The sequence below is a fragment of the Sus scrofa genome, chromosome 12, assembly GCF_054392235.1.
Source record: "Sus scrofa isolate SSC_HxYL_T2T_F1_AM1 chromosome 12, Sscrofa_HxYL_maternal_Yorkshire_Landrace_v2.0, whole genome shotgun sequence".
Classification (NCBI taxonomy): domain Eukaryota; kingdom Metazoa; phylum Chordata; class Mammalia; order Artiodactyla; family Suidae; genus Sus; species Sus scrofa.
Window position 1 is genome coordinate 65,314,090 of NC_139394.1, and position 20,914 is coordinate 65,335,003.

The 20,914-nt window shown below is 59.2% G+C and overlaps 2 protein-coding genes and 2 long non-coding RNA genes across 15 annotated transcripts in view; 3 read left to right on the plus strand and 1 right to left on the minus strand.

Annotated features, from left to right (window-relative positions):
• Positions 1-682: 682 nt before the first annotated feature.
• ALDH3A2 (aldehyde dehydrogenase 3 family member A2) lies at positions 683-17,447 on the minus strand. 4 transcript variants are annotated; one of them, XR_002337385.2, is made up of 11 exons: positions 17,411-17,447; positions 17,114-17,274; positions 15,212-15,443; positions 14,481-14,566; positions 12,939-13,147; positions 11,812-11,929; positions 10,050-10,191; positions 8,888-9,054; positions 7,542-7,641; positions 5,441-6,430; positions 683-1,841 (listed from the first exon to the last, which is right to left on the minus strand). XR_002337385.2 is itself a non-coding variant. In XM_003132032.6 (11 exons), the coding sequence occupies exons 2-11, from the start codon at positions 17,264-17,266 to the stop codon at positions 1,827-1,829; spliced, it is 1,458 nt and encodes a 485-aa protein (XP_003132080.2). In that variant the 5' UTR covers positions 17,267-17,274; positions 17,411-17,447; the 3' UTR covers positions 683-1,826. The 4 variants fall into 4 exon arrangements, 1 of the variants encoding a protein (XP_003132080.2); XM_003132032.6 differs by having other exon boundaries at positions 5,441-5,676; XR_014821978.1 differs by lacking the exons at positions 5,441-6,430; positions 7,542-7,641; positions 8,888-9,054 and having other exon boundaries at positions 683-2,997; positions 9,595-10,191.
• LOC146398431 (uncharacterized) lies at positions 1,749-7,404 on the plus strand. Its single transcript, XR_014822071.1, has 3 exons — positions 1,749-1,918; positions 4,088-5,888; positions 6,436-7,404. It is a non-coding gene; the product is annotated as an uncharacterized LOC146398431 (long non-coding RNA).
• LOC146398432 (uncharacterized) overlaps positions 10,639-20,914 on the plus strand; it is a 134,648-nt gene continuing 124,372 nt past the window's right edge. Inside the window, exons 1-3 of one of the 2 annotated variants that reach the window (XR_014822077.1) lie at positions 10,641-11,709; positions 11,795-15,699; positions 16,294-16,672. This is a non-coding gene — a long non-coding RNA (uncharacterized LOC146398432). Of the gene's footprint in view, positions 11,710-11,794; positions 16,162-16,293; positions 16,673-20,914 lie in introns of those variants that run through there. The other variant, XR_014822076.1, reaches the window with a different exon arrangement.
• LOC110256118 (uncharacterized) overlaps positions 17,563-20,914 on the plus strand; it is a 77,842-nt gene continuing 74,490 nt past the window's right edge. For all 8 annotated transcript variants that reach the window (XR_014822014.1, XR_014822010.1, XR_014822005.1 and 5 more), the window contains exon 1: positions 17,563-17,753. The gene's annotated coding sequence lies outside the window, so the exon portion shown is untranslated. The remainder of the gene's footprint in view (positions 17,754-20,914) is intronic.

Genomic DNA, 20,914 nt, shown 5'->3' on the forward strand with positions numbered 1-20,914 from the left:
GGCTCCAGGCCGCGCCCCACCGCCCGGGTCGGGGTCCGTGTGGCCTCTGTCACCACTGCCCCTGCGGCGTCGGTGGCAATGAACACGTTGGCCAAACGGCCAGTAGGGGAAAGGGTGTGTGAACCCCGGTGCCGAAGCATCCCCGTGCTGTGGTTCCAGCCCCCGAAGCCGGCACCCTCGCCTGTGACACAAATAGCTTAGCTCGCGCCCCTAAAGCAAGGGGCCAGGGGCAGCGCCATCGTGTGTCCTGAGAGCGAGGACTGAGGCAGGGGTTGGGGCTGCAGGAAGTCTGGGAAACCACAGGCGCCAGCGCGGCTCAGGTTCTGAAGCCCCCAGACTGCAAGCACCCTGCTGGGTGCTCTGGCCACGCAGGCGGCAGGGGATCGGGGTGGGGCTGGCGTCCTGGGAATGTGCCCGTGGTCAGCACGTGGGAGAGGAGAACACAGTGGGGAAAAACCCACTCGCTGTGGAGACGACTTGAAAAAGCAAAGACCTACGAGTGACCAGGTAAAGCTTGAGAAGATCTTCTTGGGTGAGAACTTAAAAGGAGAAAGCCGGACCTAAAGACAGCTGGCTACGGGCCATCGTTGGGGGATAAAGGCAAAACATGGATTCAGAGTTGGAGAAAGCGTAGACGTGTCTCCCACAGAGCAGCTCTGAATAACCAGCATTTTTATCATAATTCATGGCAATTTCACTAAATGTATTTATTTCGAAGCAGAATCTACTAGTAGACAAGTCAGTATCGTTTAGCTAGAAAGTGATGTACAATCGAATGTATCAAATGAACATTCCGTGGTGGAGTTTTGTCTGAGATGCCTTGTGCTTCTGACAGGTGGAGCCCGTCTCAGCAGCTTGTTCCTAAACCAGCCTCGTGACTAATTCTTGACACCTCGCCCTGTGAGGCAACATCCTCCAGACAGACGCCTAATGAGACGCAAAACACACTCATCCCCCAGAGTGAATTATACGTCCTGTAAAGTGAGTCACATTTGCCGATTCAGTGGTGGATTTTGCCAAGCACGTGCATGCGTGCGTGTAGGGGTTGGGGGTGGAGGAAGTGGGGCCTGTGGCCAGGACCCGCCCCAGGCTCTTTGTGAGACTTTCCATTTGGCTAAAGAACCCCGGCGCTTCCTGTCTTCTGTCCCCTTCCGTGGGGCCCGCGCTGTCCTCGCAGAGTTTACAAGCACTTTTGTTACAGCGTTAAAATGCACGTTAGGGTTTAAATTCTGCAGCAGCTCCACTTGAGGAGGGCAGATGAAAGCCGCGTGCACGCGTTGGCCGCTGTCTTCCAGGAAGCCTTAGGACGCACTGGACGCTCTAGCGACGTCGGAAACCGAGTGTGGACAGCCACAAGGGACCGTCGCACCCCAAGCACAGGACAGGACGGAGCAGAGACGAGAAAGGGAGATGCCCGCGGGTCTGGTCTTCAAGTCTCAATGGTGAGCGACGGGGACCCCAGCCCGACCCTAGCTCGAGGGCCTCGAACCTGGAATGGAGGCTGGGAAGGCCTGGAAACCAGGGCGGGGCTGGCTCTGGAAGGTTTCCGGGTGATGCTTCGCGGGGGGGGGGAGTGGGCGCTGCTCCCCAGCCCAGGGCTCCAGGGCCCGGGACCCAGCGGGATGGGGTCCTCCCAGGACCCTTAGCCCTGGGTGGGGGCGTGGGGCTCTGGCTGGAAAGACAGTGAGTGGCAGTGACTCTCAGGTTCCATCACGGTGCGTTTGTGTATCTTCTACTATTTTTGTTAGGATTTAAAAATTATTGGTTCATTAGCTGTTTAATAGAAAAATGGAAGAGACAAGGCGTCGGCAGCACAGGCAGCTCCTTCAGCGGTATCCAGCCTGGGGAGAGGAGAGAGGCGTCCGGTCACCTGCAGGCTCACACCCACCCGCCCTGCCCTGGATCGGGGCCCTAACAGGTACCTCCTGCGCCACTTCCTAGGAGCCTCTAAAGGGCCCGGGTACCCCGAGGAGTCTAGTGTGGGGGGCTGAGGATGAGCAGTGAGGCCTCCCCCGAGAACGGCAGCAACAGGACAGGAGGAGAGGAGACAGGGTGCTGGGCCAGGGCGAGACAGGAGTGGAAGGGACTCATTCGCCGGCCAAGGTGGGGAGCAGGGGGCTGCGTCTGCACGAGCTCCGACCGTGACGCACCGTTTGCTCCCCAGACTCCTGGGTGCGCGCGGGATTTCACCAGCGCCCCTGAGGTTTCAGAAGCTGCCCATCCTCAGAGTTCAGACGTCTCGTTTAATTTTCAAAGGCCTAACGACCCCGATTCATTTTAACTTTTTATAGTCCTCAACTTTTTAAAGCTCTTCCAGTGCCTTCTGTAGCTTATGTCGAGTTTTGCTGGGACTTGACTGTGTGTGTGTGTGTGTATTTTTGGCCAAGGCGTGATGTGGGATCTCAGTTCCCAGACCAGGGACTGAACCCTGGGCCACAGCGGTAACAGTGATAAGCCCTCACCAGTAGACCACCAGGGAACTCCCCCCGCCCCGACCGCGCGCCTTCTCTTGAGATCTGAGCCCGTGGATTATGGAAATATGCTCTGTGTGGCCCACCCAGGGCCCAGGCTAGTAACCTTGGAGGAAAGCTGGTTTCTGGAAACTCGCTTCGGGCAGCGAGTACTGTGAACTTAGAGCTCTTTTCAAATTGCTTGAGATGGGCTGAATTCAGGCGGCAGCCCCTGGTGTTACGGCGATGGGAGGCAGAGGAATGGGAGAGACGGTTGTTTGCCACCTGGGAGTGGGGCGCAGTGGCTTCTGTGTACTTCTGTACATATTTTTAAGTGGACAGAGAAAATCCCCCTCAACTGAGGTTCAAGGTGCTCCTGCTGGATTGATAGTCGCTGCTTCCTATTTCCATTCTAACACCAGTCAAGTGATATTAAAATCATACCCAAGGAAGTTCCCAGCAGTAATGAGCCTGACTAGCATCCATGAGAACGCGGGTTCAATCCCTGGCCTTAGATCCTGGATGGAGGATCTGGCGTTGCCGTGAGCTGTGGTGTAGGTCACAGACACGGCTCAGATCCCGCATTGCTCTGGCTGTGGTGTAGGCCGGCGGCTACAGCTCCGATTCAGCCCCTAGCCTGGGAGCCTCCATATGCAGCAGGTTCGGCCCTGAAAAGCAAGAAAAAAAAAAGCCCCCCCCAAAATCATATCCAAGTATACAAACAAATAACTACAAAGTGCAAAAAAGCAATTTCAGGAAAATGTGTGGCAATTACAGCCAATAAAGCTTTCTCAAGTAAATGTACAGTTTAGATTCAGAATCGTTTTTTTTTTTTTAATTTTTTGGACCACACCCACAGCATGCAGGGATTGAGCCCAAGCCACGGTAGTGACAATGCCCAATCCTTAACCTGCTGAGCTACCAGGGAAACCCTCAAGAGTCATTTTTTAAAAGTAAGAAGTGATTTGAGAAAGATGATTAAAGCCTCAAGAGCAGAGCAGAGAAGCAGCAAAGAGGAAAAACCTCAAAGCTTGACCCGGTTCCGGCTCCCAGGAAGGAGAGCAGGGAGGTGGGGCTGCCGGGGCACCGGCCTCCCTCGCACCCCCACCCTCCTGCGGACGAGCAGAGGCTGAGGCCTAAGGACGGGCTCGGGAGACGCTGTCACCCTGCCCAAGGCCACAGTCAGGTCCCTCTCAGAACCTGAAATCAAAGCCGCACTTTCTTGTTCCCAACTGAATGACACCCTGCTGCTTCTCTAGACCCGACCAGAGAAAGGCTGGTCTGCAAAGCCTCCCGGGGACTCTGGGCGGGCTACCTGGCCTGCCCAACCTGTCTGGGAGGGCCTCTGTACCCAAAGGCCTCCCGGGAACCCCGTGCCTGGGCCTCTGGATTTTCCACGAGGCTAAGCAACTCCATCCGGACAGAGAAGATGTGTGTCAGGCTGGGGACCAAGGTCTTGGGAGAAGGTGGGCAGATCGGACCAGAGACCCAAGCACACCTCCGACCTCAGGAGGATGCGGAAGAAAGAAAAGACGGAAAGTTCTAGATCCCCGTGTTTTGATTCCCCAAGTTTGCTACATGAATTCTAAGTTGACCTTTTTTAATTTTTGCCTTTTTTTTTTTTTTTTCTCCTTCAGGGCCTCATCCGAGGCACATGGGGGTTCCCAGGCTAGGGATCCAATTGGAGCTACAGCTCTGGTCTACGCCACAGCAACACCAGATCCCAGCCGTGTCTGCAACCTGCGCCACACCTCATGGCAATGCTGGATCGTTAACCCACTGAGCGAGGCCAGGGATCGAACCCGTGTCGTCGTGAAGACTAGTCAGGTGCATTACCACTGACTCAAAACAGGAACTCCAAGTCAAACTTATTTAAAAAAACAAAACAACTGAAAACAAAAAGCGACTCAGGGCTTTTTATAAGATTTTTCTCAAATTGTGAAACAAGGAACGGTGACTAGGCCTAGCGGGCCAGCGGGCAGGCCCCCAGGACGGTAGACACACCTGTGACTGTCCTTTCTGGAAGGGAAGCAGGCCTCACCTGGACCCAGAGAAGCCAGTACCTCTCACCCTGAGAAACGCGGGCTAAGAGCCAGCACTCGGATCCTCAAGGCCAAGTCCGAAGGGACTGGAGATAGGCTTTCTTTGTGGATAACACGTAAGCCTCCACATGCAGAAAAACAGCTACAAGGACACACACCCTGAGCTGGCCTGGGTTATGGGAAAAAGGAAACGGGAGCCCTGCCTCCTCTATGGGAACCGGTTCTGGGAGCTGGGCTTGGTCTGGGAGCCGCCAGCAGAACCAGCAGGGCCTTTGTCCTCGGCACAGCCTGGGATCTCTCAGAAAACCCAGCTGATTCCAAATGCAACCGGGAGCCCAGCTCCGACAAGGCTGCGCCAAGGCGAGCCGGCTTCTCTCCCACTTTAAACAAAATAATGGTACAACCACAGCTGCTTCCAGGAAACGCCCGAATCCCGCGGCCCCGGGGCCAATTCTTCATGGGCTCGAGGCCTTTTCAACGCACCCCAGCGGCCGGGAGACCCGGCAACTCCGCCCGCTCTCACCGCCCCCTTTTCTCCATCACCCAAGTTTACAGACCGCCCTGGGGAGCCCACCTTGCGACCGCTGATCTCCAGAGGCAGACTCTCCGCGGCGCTCAGCAGGAGGGGTCACGGTCAAGACGCTTCCCCAGCACAGAAGCCCCCGTGCCGGGTCCCCGCCCAGCCCAGGCCACAGCTGCAGCCGAGGCACCCAGAGCGGACGGCTCCGGGCCCGCAGCTCAGGCTCCAATGCAGGGGGTGGGCTCACGCCCCCTGCACTGACTGAGGCTCGGGGCCCGACGGTCCCTGCGGCCACGACTCAGCCCTGTGGCTGGGACCCCAAAGCAGTCGGAGATGCGCAGGGCCGGACCTGAGGCCCAGAGGGGTCATAGGACGCTGTTCGTTTCCAAGGTCGGGGCTCCCGGGATGGAAGGCGCCCCCGCACCCACCTTGAGGAGCACGGCCAGCACGACGCCCAGCAGCGCGAGGAACAGGAGGCCCAGTCTCCCTTTGCTGACCCGCTTCAAGAAGAAGAACTTGGCCCAGTCCACCTTGGACTGGCTGTTGGGGGGGTACCTGAGCTTGTTGGCACCTTCCCCCTTCAAACTTTTTAACAGGCAGGGCCGGAGGTGGGAGAAGGTTTCGAAGCTGTGCTTGCCGTGATAAGCTCCCATCCCACTGGAACCTGAAATGAAGGGAGACAGGACACCAGAGGTGACAGGCTCCTTCCGGCCTCACGGTGGCGGAACCGGGAGCCCCGGCTGCTCCACCAGGACCCCCGCTCGTTCCAGGGCTGTCTCCCCGAAGGTCGAGCCGGGACTGGCAGCTCCCAGGGGCCACGTGTCACTGGTGCTGGGGACAGTGCTCGTTGTCACCAGCACCCCTGCTGCCAAGCAGGTAACCTGCCCAAGGTGAAAAGTGCAAAGCCCAAGCGTGACCCCAGACGTGCCGAGTCCGAGGGCTGCGGGCGCCTATCCCCACGGTCACACTGTCCCTGCCCCCCTGGCCATGGCCCCAGGGCTCCTGGAAAGTAACCAAGGCCAGGACGGCAGGGCGACGCGGCCACCTCTACCCCTCACACAGCTGCGCTCTCCACTCAGGCATGTGGCCCAGGTGACGGGGCCAGGGCACGGTTGACTGGGGCCAGGCTGTGGGGCAGCATTAAGGGGGCAGCTGAAGCTGCCGACAGGTGTCCCAAGGTGTGTGTTCTAGAGAAAAAGCTCAGCTGTATTTCACGACACCGCCCGTGTTTGTGCCTGGAAGTCAGGACTTCTTCCTCCTAAGTGGCCCCGGGTCCTGCCTCGCAGACACCCGCAGGGAGTGGACTTTGGCACGTGCGCCGGACGTTAGCTTCCAACAGTCGGGTCTCGGGGAGCCTACATTTCCTCTCTGGGCTCTTCTTCCCCAGGTTTTCTTGAAAAGGCTGTCTTCCTTTTGCACTTAGGGGAACAAGGGTGCCGTCTGTCATGAAGAAGCACGTGTGGCCATGCCGCCACGTGCCGCTGCCTGTCGTGCAGGGGGCTGACCCCACGCCACCAGACTCGCCCTTGGAGCACCACTGATGTCACAGGAGCCGCGAGGTGGGGTCAGAAGCGTGCGGGGCCTGAGGAACTAGAGGTGACACAGTCCGCCCTGGTCCTTAGGGGATCTGGGCAGTGAGAGCATCCTAACTCCAGCCCCGAACCACCAGCCCTTTCTTTCCTCCACCACCTCTTTCCCCGCGACGCGTTCAGCCCATCAGCAAATCCCAAGGCCTGACCCCCGGAAACACCTGCAGGCTCCCCCCACGGTCCCGGTCCCCGTCTGCCAGCTCCGACCCGGTCCGATGAGTCCCCATCCCCTGACCTGGCACCTCCCCACCCCTCACACTCGCCAACAGTGCCAGGCGCTGGCGATACAGCTACACCAGAACGGGGGGACACGTGGCCACCAGGGGAACTGTGGGACAAGTGCCTCAACCAGGCACAGGCCACCTGGCCCCTGCATCCCTGCGGCCTGAGCTATGGAGCTATTACAGGCGAGAGGGGAACGGGGAGCTTGAAGACCCAGGCTTCTGTTGTCTGCTCTTTGCTCTACAGGTTCGCCCTTTGGTAATAACGCCATCAGATGGGAGAGAAAGCAGCCACCGCCTGTGCCCCGAAGGGAAATAATAGGCTGGGCCCGTCCTCTCGGGTGTGGCCAGGAAGGCAGAGCACAGCCCAGAGGGGGCAGCAGGGCCCCGCTGTGTCCACAGAGCTTCACCGAGAACAGGTTTCGCCCTGCCTGACCCCTTCTGGGACAGGGGCGCTGGCTTGCTCTTCTAGAATCATGAAACACCTTGGGGGGCGCTGTGCGGGCACTGGGAGGGGCTCAGGTGGCAAAGGGACACTCCTGCCCCCAGCTGATTTCCCGCTCCTCACTCAAAACGCGACAGGTGCTTATAAAGCAAGAAAAGGGACATGGCCGCGCGGGGGCGGGGCGGTAGGACACAGAGACCTCAGCGGGGCCCCGCTGGGAGGGCAGGGGGCCCCTCGGACGGGCTGCGGGGGCACGGCGGCGGGGGGCACTCACCCACGCCTCCGAAGGGCAGGGAGCTGAGCATGAAGTGCATGATGACGTCGTTGCCCGTGACACCCCCGCTCGACGTCGCCTCGATCATCCGCTTGATGAGCTGAGGAGCAGCACAGAGGCCCGCGTCGCTGGCACCCACGGCTGGGATGCACGCCCTGGCGCGGCCAGCAGCCCCTCCAGTCGGGGCAGCGTGCCAGCCTGAGCCCTGAGAGGGCACGGCTCGGCCAGCGTGACGGCTGCCGAGTCCCTCCCGCGGGGTCACGCTGCACCCCGAACCCGCCCCAGCCTCCTGCCAGGGACCGTTCAGGACGTTTCCCAGGGTTTAAGAGTGGCTGCTCTTTCTCTGCTCTAAGTCACAGCATGGGGTTAACAGATAGCATCTGATTCTTAGGAAATGCAAAAAATATTTCAGATTTCAGACACAGCATCCTACTTGTGAAGAAAGCAGTTGGTTGGCCCAGGTCGTGAACAGGCACAACCTGCCTGACTGGCAGATGTCGCTTTCACCTGGCTGCCCGCCAGCTAGGTCCTCTGTGCCAATGTCACCGCCACCCACAGCTCCTGGGACCTCAGCACCTGCTCCGTCCACCGCTGCTTGAGGTCACCTCATCTGTCAGCTGCTGTGGCTACAGTCCGCCCTGTGTCCGTCCCACTGGGCAGAGCTGCAGAGGTCACGACCCCGACAGCATCGCAGCTCTAGACATGGTCCCAGGACCGTACTCGGCCCGTGATGTGGGATCTGCTTGCCCTCGCCTGCCACACCTGCCCTTTCTCCAGGGGCGCCTGAACCTACTGCCCACCCGGAGGCCGCTGCCCCTCAGCAGCAGCCAGTCGCCGCCTGTGCGGATGGTCGAGCTGCAGGCAGAGTCGGGGTGGGGTGGCCAGGCCTGGGGGATGTGGTGTGATCTGCCGGCCAGGCCTGGGGGATGTGTGATCTGCCGGTCAGGCTGGCATGGCAGCACCGCTCCAACCACAGAGTCACGCCACGGAGTGAACCGTCTCGGAAGACGTCTCGACCAGTTCCTGAGCCTTGCTGAGTGGCCATGGGCACCAGGCAGGGATTAGGGAGGCTCCGTCTGGGAGGCCCGAGGGACCAACAGCGAGAGCTTCTGAGGCTGGCGTATGAAAGTCTCCCCAGGACGCGGGAGTTTGTGCCACTCCCAGGACGTGCCTCTGACCCCAGGGCCTTATCACCCAAGACGGCGCCGGTGAGCACAGCCCCACGGGGGCGGGGGGGGGGTGTCTGGCATCACAAATAACCACCCCCTGCTCTGCGGCAGAGAAGGAACGGGGGTCACGGCCACGGTCGTGGCGTCTGACCGGGGACCGTCCGCTGTAACGTTTACCTTATTGTTACGAGAAAATACGTAGAAAGCCAGGGGCTTTTCACGTTCGTTTATGAATTTTACGGCTTCGTCTGCATTCTTCACAGGCACTATTGGAAGAATGGGTCCAAAAATCTCTTCTCGCATCACCTTGGCTTCAGGATCAACATCGGTAAGTATTGTTGGGGCTGGAAAAGAAAGCAGCAGAACGAAAACGCTGGAGGAGGAGCAGCCCAGGATGCTGGGCTCATGGGGTCCCCTCCCCGCCTCCCACCCAAGTGTCATCTCCTGAGAAAGGTCCCGGGTGCGTGGGTGAGCTGTGCAGATGTTAAAATCTCCAAGCAGGTACAGTGGGGACCCTCAGGCAGCCCAAGGGGAGAGACTTGGGTGAATCCTGTACACCTGTGACCCCGCTGGGTGCTGTGTTCCCACGTAACAGGAGGTGATGTTTACGGCCAGTGCAGACAGCCCCTCCTCGGGTCAAACCAACACCAATTCCTTGTTGTTGTTGTTGTTGTTTTGTCTTTTTAGGGCTGAACCTGCAGCATATGGAGGTTCCTAGGCTAGGGGTCGAATTGGAGCTGTAGCCGCCGGCCTACACCACAGCCACAGCCGCGCGGGATCCGAGCCACGTCTGCAACCTACACCACAGCTCACGGCAACGCCAGAGCCTTCACCCACTGAGCGAGGCCAGGGATCGAACCTGCAACCTCATGGTTCTTAGTTGCATTCAACTGCGCCACGACGGGAACTCCAATTTTAAATGAATGTGTTTAAAATGGCAATACACTCTTGTGGCAAAAACCAAAACACACAAGAGAGCACCAGACGACGAGGTGCAGCACAGCAGGGCGCCCGTGGCAGTCGTGGAGTTAGAGCTCCTTCCCTCCCTGGGCTGCTCGTTCTCACAGCCACAGCTGCCATCGCGGGGTTTCCTCCTGCTTCTCAAGGATGCCAGGAGACAGAAAATGCGATGAAACGTCTGCAAAACCATACGCAACCAGTGCAACCCAGGGGGCGCTGTGAAACCCATGTACGTCGCCTTCCAATGCTTTGTAACAAGGGGGTGACCAGAGAGCAGTGCTGAATAGCTCAGGAAACACTGTGCATCCCTGAGGCGGTTTTGTGTCGGGAACAGGAGGAACCGCTCCACTGCCTCTTCCCACAGGGAAGCTCCCGTTACCTATGTAGCGAGTGGCCTCGTCCGTCTCCCCACCGAAGGCTATCTTCTGTCCCTCGAGCAGACTCTGTATCCTCTTGAAATGACGGAGATTGACGATCCTTTCATAGTCCGGAGAGTCTTTTATATTATCTCCATAAAATTCCTGTTTAAAGCAGAATTTCCTCATCGCAGAAGGCCCGGGTCTTCATTTCGTAGTCATCACAAACTCACGCACGCCCCCAGACCAGGCCTTACCCCCCGCCTCCCGGCTTCTTCAGCAGCGGCGAGACGAAGCTCTTTGGCACGTCGAGGACAAGCACTCACGCACCCCCACACCTCCCACTTGCCAGGGGCTCCTCTGCTCCCTCCTGGGGTGAGCTCCAGGCAGGCCCTGCCCTGCGTCAGCCTCTCTCCTCCGGCAGGGAGCTAGGTGGCGGCGGCAGAGACCCTGTGGTTGCAAAGCTAACTATTCACCGAGAATCGTGAAGCCCCTCAAGACATCACAATGTAGTTTGGCTGAATGGTCCAAAGGAAACGGGGTTCCCGTCGTGGCTCAGCTGTAACGAACCGACTAGGGTCCACGAGGATGCGGGTTTGATCCTGGCCTCGCGCCAGGGGGCTAAGGATCTGGCATTGCCCTGAGCTGCGGTGTAGGTTGAAGATGTGGCTCAGATCCCGCGTTGCTGCTGTGGCTGTGGTGTAGACCGGCGGCTGTAGCTCCGACTCGACCCCTAACCTGGGTATTTCCATATGCTGCGGGTGCAGCCCTGAGAAGCATTAAAAAAAAAAAAAAAAAAAAACACCCAAAAAATTTTCCAAAGGAAAAGAACCTCAAAAACCAAGCAATCAGCAGGACATCAAGCCCGTGGGAACTCTCAATTACGCTCCCACCACAGGCTGTGGGCTTGCCCCCCACTCACGGACTCCATCTGGACAGCGAGTGGACACGCATGTCCTTGGGCCCCCACTCCGGAGCCACAAGCTGCAGCTCAGGACCCGGACACCTGGGCCCCAAGTCGGTCCCGGGGGCGTGAGGACTGGAAACCCCGTCCACAGCTCCTGGTGAAGCTCGGCGAAGACCCGCGGGCTGAAGATTTGCAACGCCTCGGAGCACGGCTGCAGGTGCTCGGGGGTCACCACGCTCGCCCGACGTCCACACCCAGACCCCCCGCACCTCCGTAGTTCCTGTCTGCGCCGAGCTGTTCCAGTAACTTCTCCCCGCGGGGGCTCCGTGACCCGCTACCACCACCACCACGGAGCTGTCAGAGGGCCTCGCCCCATCCATTCTTCCAACCCAAACCCCCCGTTTCTTCAGGCTCAGCCCAGGACACTGCCGTGTGGCCTTCCTCAACCCCCTCGCGAGAGTGCATGGCTGTAAACACCCCACAGGACGGGTGGCCGTGTCCAGAGCTCACCAGACACATCTGAGTGCCCCCCCCCCCCGCCCAGCTGGCGACCACGGCCAGCAGCACCCCAGGCCAGAGGCTGCCTGCCTTGCAGGGGGCTGGCAGCATCCTCCCAAACCACCAAACAGCTACTTTGTCTTAAAGCAAGAATTCCACTAAGGACTCTTGTCCCCGGCAGACCCCCTGGACAGCGCAAGTGCGTGTGACATAGACCCAAGCCCGCGCCGTGGACCCCCCAGGAAGAGCGTGCGGGGCATTCGCTCCTCAGTTGGGAGGTGAGTTCAGCCACACGTGCTCCTGGAGTTTTCCTGGGGGGGGGGGGGACAGCCCCTGCGAACAGCTGATTTCATTTCACTCCAGGTCCCCGTGAAACACACCTTCACGGCTTCCTTCGTCTTCTGCACGACCTGGTCCTGGAGGGACGGCTCGCAGAGGACGTAGTCGGGGGCGATGCAGGTCTGCCCGCAGTTCATGTACTTCCCCCAGGCGATGCGTCTGAGAAAAGCCCCGAGAGCCACAGGGTTGAGCCCGCCGGTCACCCGCCCGCACGCCTGCGCTGGCTGAATGGTCTTCAGCCAGCTCTCCTCGCCCACGGACTTGGTAATCTTTATCGAAAAATGTTTTAAAAACTCATCGCTCCATCAGTCCATTGGAACTGAGGCTAGAACGTGCTAAGGAGCAGGGAAAGCCCCGTGCCAGGGCACGCGGGGGAGCCGCTGCCCACCGCAGCAAAAGGGAGCGACAGCCTCGGGCACCTTCCCCTCCCTCCAGCCAAGGGGACATCCAGCGGACAGGACCCCACGCAGACGCCACTGCTCCTGCGGAGGCTCTGGGCCCCGCTGCAAAACGCCAGGTGCAGGCCAGACAAGCACCCGTAAAGCACCCGTGCCCCGCGCTGGAAAGCTGTGCCCCAGATGCGCCCCCTGAGGGGTTCCTGTTCCAGCAAGTCGACGTCTCCTTACAAAGCCACCCTGGGCCCGGGCCCAACCCCCGCCCCCTTCTCTGAAGCGGGGAAGGGGCCCTGAGCACTGGCGGCTGTGGCTTTCAGCACTTGCTATCAGCTCCACTGATTGAGCAGCGAGAACTTGAAACCTTTCGTCTCCCAGCTCATGGGTGCGAGATGCTGCTCTACCCTGAGGGGTGAATAAGACCGGCTTTTATCCACATGGGAACTCGGTTAAGAGCTGGGCTTAATGCCCTTCTCGCCACTGTCTACTTCTGGGACCGTCAGGCAGCAGGGAACCTTCTGGCCACATCTACCACCTCGGGAACAGAAAGAACACTGCGTCATCCCTGCGGTCAGCCAGGGGCTGTCCGGACCCCGTGTCCCTCACTTGGGGCCACGGTATCGGGAAGCGCTCTGCCAAAGAGCCCTGTTCCCCCGTGAGGACACCACCCACCCCGGAGCAGGAGGCGCAGGGTCCAGGGCAAAGAGGCCCCGGCGGCCCCAGCGGAGGCGTCTCACCGGGCTGGGACACTCGGGAAGCCAGAGGGCCAGTCTCACCTGCAGGCGACGTCCAGGTCACAGTCTGGGTCAATGTAACACGGGCTCTTCCCCCCCAGTTCAAGGGTCACAGGGGTCAAATGCTTGGCAGCGGCTTCCATGACAATCTTCCCCACCGCGGTGCTTCCCGTGTAGAGAATGTGGTCAAATCGCTGCTCCAGCAGCTTCGTGGTTTCCTCGACGCCGCCATTGATGACAGCGTACAGGTCCTTGAAGGAAGAAGCACAGACACCTGCACCTCCCGCTGATCCTGCCGTCGGACACGAGCGGTAGAACTTGGGAAGACGCGGCAAGGGTCCGATGGCAGCGGGGAACCACAACCTGCAGTGGGACTGACCGCAGAGCCCAGTGGACGAGAGGGGCGGCTGGACCCGACCCGGGGAAGGCACTGCGCGAGTGAAACGAGGCTTCCCTGAGACCGCGGCTGCTGCCGGGGACCAGGGGACGGGCCCCCAGCCGGGGTCTTAACCTGGATGTCCCTCTGCACGGGGCTCGGCCCGTGTGGGAGCCAGGTCAGTGCCTGCCGACCGAACAGGTGCCAGGCTCCCCGGTCAGGGCCCAAGTCCCCAAGTGGGACCCGGGCTGCACCTGCACCCTGAGCCTGCCGGCTCCCAGCCTCAGCCTCCTCTTGGGGCGGGGGGAACAGCACAAAGGGGCACGCCGGGCCCTTCTCAGCACTGTGCCATCGGGAGCAGCTACATAAAGAGCGGGCATCTTAGATCACGACAGCAGGAGAAGCCAGGTGGCAAGGACGGCAGCAGAGGGCCAAGTTGGGGAGACTCTGAGGCCTGGGCCTGGCTCCCGCCGGCTCCCTGCTGACGCCTCGTCCACCCGACCTTCACCGGCCCAGTTCTGACCTGCCGACGGCTTCGTCCGCAGAGCGTGTGCGACTGCCCCCTCCCTGCCACAAGCACAGTGGGCCTCCCCCTGCTGCTTCCAGATCCTGCTCAGGCCGGCTCGCTGTCTCCCCACCCTTCTGAGCTGCCCTTGGGCTGTGAGCCCCAAGGACGTCGGCAGCCGTGACGCTCGCCCAGGACGCCTCCTGGCAGCAGCTCCGCCGGGCATCACAGCCCCTCCTCGGAGGCGCCGGGGCCACCGCAGATCGCGTCCTGCCCCGGCTTCGGGTCACTGACTCCGGGGGAGGGTCCACGCTCAGTCCAGGGGGACATTTTCCTTCTGTAGTTTTCGGGCCACCAACACACCCGCTTAGACACGGACGTGCTCGGTGAGGACTGCGCCTCGGCAGGTCCCTCGGTCGGTGAGGGCACCTGAAGCCCTGTCGGCGCAAACAGGGTCGGCGTGAAACGCCAGATGGCGGGGGGTGGGGGTGGGGTCTGCCCACGCTGTCATGGGCCTAAACAAACCTTCCCCCCCAGTAGCTGAGCCATCCTTCAGTTTGTCTTGGAACCAAACTCCTCCTGTTAAGCCAAGCGCGCGAGTCTTACCCCGGAGGCCTGGCCGCCAGGACAGGTGCTGGCGGGAAGGGCACTGCAGGTTCAGCCTGCCAGGCGGATGCGCCCAAGAGACGTGAGCTGCTCTCACCTGGTCTAAATACTGGGGGAGGAGCTTCGCCAAGATCTTGGCTGTATTTTCGCTGATTTCGGAAGGTTTGATAATCACCGCGTTTCCTAGAGAGCACAAAGTGGGCAGCGCTGTCGCGGACTCGGGGAGCTGACCAGGCGCCCAGATGGTGCCCGCGGAGAGGGCACAGGCCAAGCCCTCCAGTGGCCCGGGCTCTGCACCCTGCCCCGCCTCCTCAGTTCCCACCATCAGGCCTGGCCACATCAGCCTGTCTCCTCCCACCCTCTCCCACCCTCCGACTTTCCTGCTTGCCCTGTCATTGTGCCCTGTCATCTTGTTGTGCAAACAAGATAAGAACTTCATCTCCCAGCATGTGCTCCACGCCCAAGCTACCATGACTCCCGCAGCCCGTATGTGACTAAAGAAACGGGTCAGACCCCAAAGCCAGAGGTGGCAGCTGAAACCGCAGGAGACCACAGGTGCCTGACTCCAAAGCTGGGCCTGCCGGGTCACGCCTGCCTTTGCACCCTGGCAGGTCCATTCCCCGAGGCTTCACAAAACAGTCACCCTACACATGTTTGGAGCCCACTGCACAGGTAATGGACACAGTTACAAATTCTCAATGCACTGCCGCAGTAAACCAGGGCAAAGCCCCCAGGCGAAAGTACTCAACTAGACACACTCCTTAATTTACAACCAATCAGAGACTAAGCCCCTGGAGGAAGGTGTGCAGCCGGGGGCAGCCGTCAGACCTGCAGCGATGGCTCCTATCAGAGGCTGGATGGAGAGAACCAAGGGGTAGTTCCACGCGCCAATGATCAGCATGACACCCAGGGGCTCTGGCTGGACATACGCCTCGTCAAGCATGGTTAGCAGGTTCTTCTCCGCTGGCCGAGCTGCAGCCCATTCGGGAAGCTTCTCCAGCGCCAGATCAATTTCCCCAAGAATCGTAAGGACTTCTTGACTGTAGGCATTGAGTTTGCTCTGTTAGGAGAGGATCACAATTAACCCTCCTGAGCCCGCAGTGTCAGAAGCTCGGGGCTGGGCACGCCCACAGAGGCAGCTGGAAGGTCGGACTAGCTGCCAGCCACGCAGAGCCTTCTGCCCCTCCCAGCCCGCGAGGAGGACTTGCCAACTCCCTTTCTAATATCTTCAATCCCTCTAAATCCTTCTTTACTGATCCAGACCATTGGAAGTCAGATTTAAACATTAACACTCTCGGAGTTCCCATCGTGGCGCAGTGGTTAACGAATCCGACTAGGAACCATGAGGTTGCGGGTTTGGTCCCTGGCCTTGCTCAGCGGGTTAAGGATCCGGTGTTGCCAGGAGCTGTGGTGTAGGTCGCAGATGTGGCTGTGGTGTAGGCCGGCAGCTACAGGTCTGATTCGACCCCTAGCCTGGGAACCTCCGTAGGCCACAGGAGCGGCCCTAGAAAAGGCAAAAAGACAAAAAAAAAAAACAAAAACAAAAAAAACCACTCTGGAGAAGACGTCCCTAATTAAGAGTGTGCCTTGATCACACTTTATAAATGACAGCGACGCCACGCTGATCTGTTTCTTAATATTTCACTGGCTTTACGACTGCATATTTGTGTACATTTTGTTTCCCAACCGAATTTAAAACCCTGAAGAGCAAAGAGTTTAGTATATTCTTTTTTTTTTTTTTTTTTAGGGCCGCACCCGCAGCATATGGGGGTTCCCAGGCTACAGGTCCAGTCGGAGCTGTAGCTGCCGGCCTGTGTCACAGCCACAGCCATGCCAGATCGGAGCTGCATTTGCAAGCTGCACCACAGGTCAAGGCAACGCCGGATGCCTAACCCACTGAGGGAGGCCAGGGATGAAACCCGAAACCTCATGGTCCCTAGTCGGATTCTTTTCCACTGAGCCACAACGGGAACTCCCCTTTATACTTCTTTAGCAATCCTGCATATTTACACACACACACACTCACAAATGCTTTTAAAGTGAACGATTCAGACTTTGGAATCGTACTTAATCCACCTTGATTAACAGGCGTCCCAGGCCCTCTGCCCCAAAAGTACTCTAAAGGAAATTTTATAGTCGCTGTTGTCACAACTGATGTTACCACCTACCAGGTAATCTTTGGGAGTAAGTGAGAACCGTTTCTCACAAAGAACAGCGTGAGAACGGAGCTCACAAAGCCAGAGCAAGGCCCTGTTACCCCTAGAATGAAAATAAAAAGTAAAAACAAAATGCTAACGAGATTATTATGAAACACAGGGAAAGTGTGTGTATCCCAAAGGCCACCCAAAGCCGTGTTGCTCAAAGCATGGTTCCCAAACAGGCAGCACCGTCTCATCTGGGACCTTGTTAGAAACTCTGACCCGCCTCCCAGACCAACCGAAGCGTCATTTGCATTTTAACAAGGTCCCCAGGTGACTCGCCGGGGGGGCGAGGGTCTGAAACACTAAGTCATGGAGGAAAAATCTGAGTACGACAAGCAAAAACCCCGTGTCTACATAAAAACCACAAAGTTAAAAGACAAGAAAAGCCTCGGAATCAGAGGTCTGAAAGAAACGAAGCTGACACAGGATGTTCGGGGGGAACGACCGCAAACACGGAGGGGAAAGGGCAGGAACGTGTAGGGCAGCGCAGAAGGGGGGCCGCGGGAAGCCACGGCCCGGCGGGGCGCACCTTGCTCAGATCCGCGGCGATGGCCGCCAGCAGGTCCTCCTCGCGCTCCTGCACCATCCTGCGCAGGGCCTGGAGCTGCTGCAGCCGGAAGGCCAGAGGGCGCGATCGGCCCGTCTGGAACGCGGCGCGCAATCGCTGGACTTCGCGCTCCATGGCCGGTCCTGCGGGGACAGGGCGATCGGGCGCCGTGGCGGGCCGCCCGGACACCGGGAGGCCGGCGGCGCCTCCCCCATCTCCCGGCTTCCCACCCTGCCTTCCGGACCCCCGCCATCCCGGCCCCTGCCACCCCGGCCGCACCTCGGTCCCGAGCGCGCTCGCTCCGCCGCCACCAACTGCTCGACCCGCGCCCCGCAGGCCGGGTTCGACACCGAGGCGTGCGCCTATTGGCTGGCGCGGCCCACGTGACCGCCGCAGGCCGGACGCCGCGCGCAGCTCCGCCCCCAGGACTCGGACGGCGGGGGCGGCGGGTGGGGTTGGGATGCGGGCTGCGGGGTAGCGTGGCCCCGGGGGCGAGGGGCATGGGCAGGCGCGGGGCCCACCGGCTTCGAAGCCTGCGGGGCTGCCCTTGGGCCGCCCGACAGCCCCTCCTCCGCCGGAGCCGCCTGGACCCCGCTGCGGACGTCTGCAGGATCCCGCCCAGGTGAGTGCTCGCCCCAGCCGCCCGGAGCCCTCCTTAAAGGGTCCCGCAGGCCCCTTCCGTGGGCGCAGCTCCTCCAGGAAGGGGCTGCTTCTCGGACCCTGTCCTGCTGCCCCCCTGCCACATCCGCGCAGCTCCGGTCGCTCTCTGCGCTTCACCTGTGCGGGTTGGAGGACCCTTTCTGGCCTGTACCGGGGCTGCCGTGCACTTCGTCTGCCCGTGGTCTGTTTGTCGTGCCCTGTGCATCTGCTTTACCCTCTCCGGGAACGAATGCGGTGTCCAGACGGGTAGGAGGGCCCCTGCCTGGGACGCCAGGGCTGGTGCTCCTTCAGAGCTGGGGCTCCCTTCCCAGACGCCGGCGTCTTGCTGACTCGCTGCGTGCTCGCTCCTGTGCTTCTCTTGAAACCTTCAAGGAATGTATCCCGTCGTGGTTGGGGCATATTCTTTGTCCGGAAGAGATAAAACTGCTGGAAACCGTGCTTCTCCAGAGCGCTTCCCTCCGTGGGGGAGACGGGGCCCCTGGGTGTAGTCCTGGGTTTGGCCAGGAAAAAACTCTTCTGGCCTTACTATCCGCTGTTCTTTGGTTCCTCTTCTCAGCGCAGTCGCCCAGCTGGTCATTTCCATTCGCTGGAGACACCGGCTGGAGCGCCAACACCTGTGCGCTTCGCGTTTCCATTTCTCTCCCTGGGTTTTTCTGTGCTCGACCTTCCTCCTCTCACAGACGTTAAGTGTTCAGTGCCCTGCGGTCCAGTCCTTGGGCCTCTTCTCTTTCCACAGTCAGAACCTTATCTATTCCCATGGGTGGCAGTCAGAGAGGGTTTCACAACCCATCTCCACTCCCGCCCCCGCCCTCCCCCCTTTTTTTTGCTTTTTAGGGCCACACCTGCAGGATATGGAACAACCCCGGCCAGGGCTCGAATCGGAGCTACAGCTGTGGGCCTGCATCACAGCCACAACAACGCAGGATCCTTAACCCACGGGATCAAACCTGCAACCTCATGGTTCCTAGTCGGATTCGTTTCCGCTGTGCCAGGAAGGGAGCTCCCCAGTCCCACCCTTGGAGCTCCAGCAGCTGTGCTCAGCCACGTGCCACTCATCCTGAAAGTTGTCATGGGCATCTTTGAACGTGGGGTGTATCCGTATCCACCAAACATATTCGCACACCTCCCCCAGTGTTGCTAGGCTCGGTAAACGGTGCCAGGCTTTATCCCGTTTACTAAGGCCGCCCTCCTTGGAATCATGCTGGATGCTTCTCTGTGGCCCTAGCTTTGAAAACGTATGGCATCGAAGCCCTTGTGCCCTAGTGGAAGCCATCATCCTTTTCACCTGCAGGTTGTATGGCATCCTGCTGGGTTCCTTGCTTCTCCTGCTCCGTCTTGCACAGGCCCGTTTGCAGTCTGTCCTGCAGACCCCAGAGGGTGTGAACAGCTCTCCCCAGGGGGCAGGAGGAGCAGGAGTCAGAAGGCAGCAGAGGACAGCAGCTCTCCCCACGTGCACCCACGTGGCCTGTAGTGAAGTGAAGCTCAGTCGGTTCCTGACTCCAGCAGCCCTTTCCTCGGTCCAGGGCCCCTCTGTCCTGAGTACAGGATGCCAGCCAGGGCATCTCCGGGGGGGGGGGGGCACAGGCACTGGCTTGTGCAGCCCCCTGGCTTCCAGCCAGGGGTGTTTTAGCTGCCGTGAGTCTAGGATGTCACCCGTTCTTGCTTTTGCCGTCTTACTCTTCAGATGCTCTCTGGCTGCAGTAATGAATGCGGTTTCTCTTTCCAGGGCTGGACCCTGACACGCTCTGCCACGGCCTGGCCTCCCCTTGGCTGTGATCCTTTCTCAAGGCCCTTGATCTTGTCACGTCCCTGCTCAGGGCTTTCCAGTGGCTTCCTGTGACATTTAGAATAACTGGGTGCTTTTCGGACCGTCTCAGCTGTTGGGTTCAAGTCTCTGGCAGACGTGTGAGAGGCGCGAGCCGCTCAGGTGTGCTCTGGTCATTTTCCTGGTAAAGCGTAACCTTTTCTTGTTAAGTTCATCCTTCACAGTTTCCATCCCTTTTGTTTCCTTTGTGGGCGTGGCCCTCTCTTTCCTTCCAGATTCTGAAGGGCTGTTGTTTGTCTGTTGAGAGGTGTTAAAAGTCGGCGCGTGAGGTTTTTTTTTATGTTGAAGCAATTCTGAATTCCTGTCTTTGCTTCTCCAGGTTTTGCATCGATGCTCCGTGCTCCCTGTGGTCTCGTGGTTGGGCAAGCTCATGGGTTTTTCCAAGGACACAGTCCTAGCAGCGACAGATCCTTTTATATTCTCGTCTCCAGATGTCATGCCACTGATGGCTTTTTTCTGGGTGCCGCCTCCGCTGGTATAATTGATGGGGGGTGTTGTATAATTAGTATTAGGTTCGTCATGTAATTAATTGAGGTGGCAGTGCTTGTCGTCTTCAGGCGTCAGAGGTAGTGCTTCTCGTGCTGCTCTGCTACATAGCAGCCTGGGTTTGGGGCTGACGTAAACCCTGTCGGCAGCAGTGATCAGTAAACAGTCTGTATCCGGGAACCAGAGAGGGTCTTATCTGAGCAGTCGCCTGCGAGACGCAGACTCGGGAAGCCCCTGGATTGTTTTCTTCCAAGATTACGAATCGAGAGGCTTTCCAAAGGCATAAACTGCATCAAGAATTGGGCTTGGCGCTGGCAAGAAGCAAGCCTGCTACTGAGCCCGGGATTGCTTGGGGTTGAAACGGGTGCGATTGTGTAAGGGGGACTTTGAGACCATAAAGCTGCAGTTGGCAGCTGCTGGCAGACACTATTCTGAAGTCAGGTGTTGGTGTCCTGGACTCTGACATGGTTGAGAAAACTCAGGTGCCCAGGGTGACACGAACGTGTCTGAAGCCACCTCCACAGCAGCCAGTCGGCTCCATTTGGGGTGCCTGACCCGTGGTGGCTTCCTTTCTGATTTTTTTTTTTTTTTGTCTTTTTTGTCTTTTTTGCTATTTCTTGGGCCGCCCCCGCGGCATATGGAGGTTCCCAGGCTAGGGGTCGAATCGGAGCTGTAGCCGCCGGCCTACGCCACAGCAACGCAGGATCCGAGCCGCGTCTGCAACCTACACCACAGCTCACAGCAACGCCGGATCGTTAACCCACTGAGCAAGGGCAGGGACCGAACCCGCAACCTCATGGTTCCTAGTCGGA